Raw genomic sequence first — 5,760 nt, forward strand, 5'->3', positions numbered from 1 at the left:
GGGCAGCGTTGAGGGTAGGGTGGGATGGGGAAGGCTGAAGGCCAGAGGAAGAGTAGAAGTGGAGAGCTGAGCAGGGGAGCATTGCTGGGAGTGGGGGGGCCGAGCCGGGACTGCGTGGGAGTAGGAGTGGAGCTGCAGGAGTGTGGAACAGAGAGTAGGGGGTGGGGATTTGAGATCTTTCAGGGTAGTTTATGTAGCTGTTATAGAAAACAACAGTGAGATGCAAAGGAGAGACTGTGCCTCCCTAAGATGGGTGATTCTCCATCTCTAACCCAGCCCCACCCCTGGCCAGTGGTGGAGTTGGCTGAGCCACAGGTCCCATCCAGCATTGCAAAGTGTCTCCCAGGGAGAAACTTAAAAAACAACAACTGGTCCTGCAGCACCTTAGGCTATATCTACACTACCAGGTTGTTATTCCTCTTCGCAAGCAGGAGTTGTTATTTCGAAATAACAAGCTCTTTATTTTGAATAACAGGCTTGGTAGTTATTATTACTATATATTGGTAGCATAAATAACAAACCTTGTTGTTTTGAAATAGTCTCTTAGGGCATGTCTATACTGGGGAGTTAACAAAAAATGGAGATGGTAGCCTGAGCTTTTGTGAGCACAACCCACTTCTCACCTTGCTCCATTCATCTGAAGAAGTGGGTTGTGCCCACAAAAGCTCCTGATACCATCTACATGTTTTGTTAGTCTCTAAGGTGTTGCAGGACCATTTGTTGGTTTTTCAGTTTTTTCAGTTACAGGCTAACATGGCTATCCCTCGGAGACTTCTGAACATGCCAGGGAGTAGGTTTCCATCCTGTGGTGCCAGACAGTATCACGGCAGGGCCTTACTCCTGCACCTGCCAGGCTGGCGGGGTGGAGCGGGGGGGGGCAGTCTGTGGGGCCATGGTACAAACCGCGCTGTGAAGCCCTGATGTGCGATCAATCCGTAGGGCACCAAGTGTACACCAGCCAGGCACTAGCTATTCTTTGAAGGCAGTGTGGTTTATTTTGGGACTGCACTGTCGGCTGCGTGGGACAGACTCTCTTAGTTCTGCAGATAAGATTGGGTGGGTGGCGACCAATGGAGCCACTTTCCATCCTGGGCTGTCTTTATAACTTTGTGGGTTATTTTATTTCCTGTTTATTACACCTGGTTCATCCATGTGGAAGAGCTCCCTTGGGGGAAGCCTGCACAGTGACACAAGTCTTGGGGGCAGGGGCGAGGGGGTGGCTCACTTTAGCCTAGAAGGGCTGGTTGCCTGGATGGCTCCATGCCAGGTTTAAAATCTAGACAGAGCATGATTATTAGACGTGCTGAGCATCCATCGCACCAGCTGATTTTCTGTGGGTGCTGCAGATGCTCAGAGCTTCTGAAAATCAGGGGCATACAGAGGAACCTGCCTATAGTGAACTGAGATGGGATAAGTCCTGGAGTGAGGGAGAATGTGAATACAAGAAGTTTGTGTGCAAACTGTAATCCCAGTGAGTCAAACCTCCCCAGGGAAAGAGTGAGGTGGTTCTGGGTAGGAAGCAACTTCAGTAGTAGTGATGGGTGTGGGTGTGGGTGTGTGTGTGTGAGAGAGAGAGAAAAATATGGATTAGATAAACTAGAGGGCTACGTCTACACTGGCCCCTTTTCCGGATAGGGCATGTAAATTTCACGAGTCGTCGTAGGGAAATCCGCGGGGGATTTAAATATCCCCCGCGGCATTTAAATAAAAATGTCCGCCGCTTTTTTCCGGCTTTTAAAAAAGCCGGAAAAGAGCGTCTAGACTGGCCCCGATCCTCCGGAAAAAGTGCCCTTTTCCGGAGGCTCTTATTCTTACTTCAAAGGGGGTCACTCACCACCGTAGCGGGGGTCCGTCGTCTGTCCCCGGAATCAGTCCATTCCGCCCGCACAGGCCTCCGCTCACGTGGCGTTTCCCCTCTGGAATCTTCTGGTCGCGTTGCTCTCTTCGCCACACTGCCCTCTGGCAGTGCCCAAGTCACTCGCTCTGAGCCCCCCTTCCGGGGGTTTGGTGTCTCTCCAGCAGGCCTGTCCGCAGGCCTAGCAGGCTGGCCGGTTGGCTGTCCGAGCACCCTGGCCCAGCCTGACTCTCTAGCCCTGCCCTAGCTCCAGAGAGCGTCCTGCTCCCTCGGCAGCCAGGCTCACACCCTTGCCGCAGGCCTAGCAGGCTGGCCGGTTGGCTGTCCAAGCGTCCTGGCCCAGCCTGACTCTCTAGCCCTGCCCTAGCCCCAGAGAGCGTCCTGCTCCCTCGGCAGCCAGGCTCACACTCTTATACTTCAAAGTAAGAATAAGAGCCTCCGGAAAAGGGCACTTTTTCCGGAGGATCGGGGCCAGTCTAGACGCTCTTTTCCGGCTTTTTTAAAAGCCGGAAAAAAGCGGCGGACATTTTTATTTAAATGCCGCGGGGGATATTTAAATCCCCCGCGGATTTCCCTACGACGACTCGTGAAATTTACATGCCCCTTCCGGAAAAGGGGCCAGTGTAGACGTAGCCGAGGAGATAAATGGTAGGTGATGGGATCATCCAGAGAGGTAGACAGCAGAAAGCAAGAGGTGTGGTGGATTAGAGAAGAAAAAGAGTAGAGAGATATTAGAGGTATGTGGAGTAGAATAGATTAGAGGGAGAGTTTAGGGAGCGAGGAGATGTGCTAGAGAGACATCAAAGACCAACATCAAAGAGATGAGAGAAACTAAATGAGCGATTTGGGAGGGAGAAGATAGAGATGGGTCAAGGGTCCAGAGCATGGATCCAGATCCCTAGTGTTCCAGGGTTTTGGTTCTGGGCCATCTCTAATAGATTAGGACTGAAATACCAAAAGCTGCTTATTTTGTGATGATAAAATGTAGCTCCTGCAAGTTCCCAGCCACTCACTACTCATCAAATTAAGTTCATTTGGCCCTAGCTGTGATGCCTTGGAGTTGCTTGACTTTTCAATACCCCTGACTCTGATTGCATCCTGTACATCCTTTGCCCTGTTTCTCACTGCTGCATTATTGAACTACTAGCTGGGGCCAGAGGCCCTAATTACACAGGTATCCAGTTGCCTTCAGTCTAGCGACACAGTTTTTTGGGGGAAAAGAGGGAATAACTTTACTGTTTGTGCTGTTGTTCTTAGCTGTTGGTGTGGGCCTCTGACACGCATTGCAGCAGATGTGATTGTATCCAGGAGAGGGCAGTGGGATATGTACCTGCTTTCACCTGTTCTCTGTTTGCGTGAGCACTGACACATTCCTTTTGCCTTTTCTTTTTCCCCTACAGAATGTCAATGGGAGCCGCCCACCATCTCACTTAGTATACGACCCATCAACCTTTGCCTTCCGTTCCCTCAGCACCTTGAAGCCCCTCAGTCCAATAGCTCCAGTTGAAGAACCATCATGTGCCTACTGAAGGAGTTTCTTCGAAACCTCAGGAACTGTTGTACCCACCCACCCTTCTGGCAGGGATGGGATGGGATGGGATTCAGGGTGGGGACAGGGGACATCTTTGCAATAGCAATCTCTGTGGGAGTGGAGAAGCAGGTGGCTTTGCACCAGTGCCCAGTTTCACTTCATTCGTGATGAAATGAGCAAGTCTGCTTCCTAAGCTACTGTGGAGCCATGAAGATGGTGCCAGATACATGGACATGTCAGGTGTATTTAGTCCTGCAGGGCTAGCAGAGGAGACTGGGCAGGTTGCTAATGCATGCCAACCAGAACTGAGTCGACTTCTCTCCAGGTGCTCTGCTTTCTCATGGTTTGCTGTAGAGCCAGTTGCTTCCCCCAAACTGAAGTGTTTTCAGGGCTGGAGACAGAGGTTGCCTAGGACACCCTACAAAGCGAATGGGGCCTGCCTGCAAGGTTGTTGAAATGATGCTCGTTTTAAGCCCTGCTGCAGCTGAGGGGCCCTGGGAATTGGGGGTCTGGGGTGTGAATGTAGAGTCTGTAGCTGTCTACTCTGATCATTCTGCTGTTGGGGGATTGGTTTAACCCAAAGATGGTTAAAATGGGCAGGCAGAGATTGCCAGCGTGAAGGGAATCCCCATGTCTTCTGATGGGCCTTGCGATGGGAAAGGGAAGGTCTGGTCTCAGTTAGACCTCTGCTTTCTGGCCTTATGCTGCAGGGCTAGAGAGAAAAACTGAGCAGGACGGGGTGTTCTTGGGGCCTCTCTCCACTGGGGCTGTGCCTGCCCTAGACGTGTTGTGGAGTTTGACATCAGGTACCTCCCTGTTACTGGCCCAAGAGAAAGTTGAGTTTGGTGACACCAGCCATGTTCAGCAAAGTCCAACATGCTCTCTGGGAAGCCTGCTGAACCCTCAATCTGTCAGTGCCTCGCCAATGGTGCTGTGATGAATGATGAGATCCCTTGAGTCTGGGCACACCAGCAGAGCCAATGCCTTCAACCCAGGCATGACACGTGGGGTCTGTTGGAAGGAGCTCTTGTTGTCAAACCACAGCAGTGTCCCGATGCTGCCCTTGCTGTGACTAGAGGATTTCAGGGCTGCAGATAAAGCCCCTTTCACCAGCATTAAATAAAGGGCATTGGCTGGGTTTATTCTCTGGGTGCTTCTGTGGGGAACGAAAGCCCCAGTGGCGACTGGCAAGGCGTGCTCATTTCAAAACAGATCTCGCTCCTAGTTGATCGTCCTTCCTCCAGGAGGGGGGATTCTGCTTATATCCTCTTCTAATGCTGCATGTGATCTTCTATACCTGCTGCCGGATCAAGCTGGAGCACTGCGTGGTGAGAACTGTCATCACCTCGGGCTGCACCTCCTTAGGAAAGATGAGGGCAGCTATCACTTGGCTCCCTCTTCTGCATATTAGGTGTGGGCCTCCAGCTGCCAGCATGGCGCTCGGCTGGGCAAGGTTTGGGTGCCCCCATCTCTTACGACATCGGTTGGTGCTGCTGGAGTCAGACCCTGAAGGGCGCCTCATTGATCACCCAGCAAGGTGATATGTTTTATAGGAGGGGCCGTGGGCTACCGTCCCTTACGATAGTCCCCAAAGTGGGAATGGAGAACAGAGAGTTCCTGTCAGTATCGTTGCCTTTCTTTAGTACTTTTGTAACGTTTCTCTCGCTTTTCTTTTTCAATCAATAGAAGAATAAAGTTAAACTTGAACAGCTCATATGTTCCCTCCTGTTGTTGAGCTCGGCTCTTTGGTATTTAAGGCCTGGGTATGCTTACAGAGGGGTTGGAGAAGGATATAATTGCTGAGGTAGTGCTGCCTTCTCCAAATATTCCGCAATTATGAGTCACACTCCGCCCAGCCAACTAATCAGGAGATTGACTTAAAAACTGAATATATTCATGGGGCGGGGGTTATCTGCTTTTGGTTTCTGAGCCTGAAGGGTGTTTTGGGGTAATGTTCTCAAGCTTGTCTTAAAGACAAACATCCAATATGGTGATTCTTGACATGGTATCAATCAAATACAGTTACAATAATCAAATAAATAGCTTGCATGTATACAGCTTCTTTCAGTCCTGTGGATTCCCAAGTACAGTACCTTGTACCCAGGGTTCATGTCATGCTGAAATGGGGGTAGGAGCTTGATGTGTGAACAAAGCACTTTCTAGCTCTAACTGGCTCAGCATAGCTTCTTGTTGGCTCCCCCGATTCCTGAGTTCACACAGCTTCAGAGTGAGCCCTTCCTCTGTCGCACACAGCTGAGGGGGAAGAAGGGTTGCTTGTGGTCGAGTAGCAGGGCAGCGCCTGTAACTTCTTTTCCTAGCCCTCGCCCCTGCTACTGGTGTATCTGGCTGGAGACATGCAGGTGTTTCCCCTTAG

General features: G+C 50.9%; 1 protein-coding gene across 5 annotated transcripts in view; it reads left to right on the forward strand.

Annotated features, from left to right (window-relative positions):
- Positions 1 to 5,100, forward strand: part of LOC102444426 (uncharacterized) — an 82,955-nt gene extending 77,855 nt beyond the window's left edge. For all 5 annotated transcript variants that reach the window (XM_075925380.1, XM_075925382.1, XM_075925381.1 and 2 more), the window contains one exon: positions 3,256 to 5,100. In XM_075925380.1, coding sequence (XP_075781495.1) covers positions 3,256 to 3,384 — 129 coding nt within the window. In that variant the 3' untranslated portion in view covers positions 3,385 to 5,100. The remainder of the gene's footprint in view (positions 1 to 3,255) is intronic.
- The last annotated feature ends 660 nt before the right edge of the window (positions 5,101 to 5,760 follow it).

This window comes from Pelodiscus sinensis, chromosome 3 (genome assembly GCF_049634645.1).
Source record: "Pelodiscus sinensis isolate JC-2024 chromosome 3, ASM4963464v1, whole genome shotgun sequence".
NCBI lineage: Eukaryota > Metazoa > Chordata > Testudines > Trionychidae > Pelodiscus > Pelodiscus sinensis.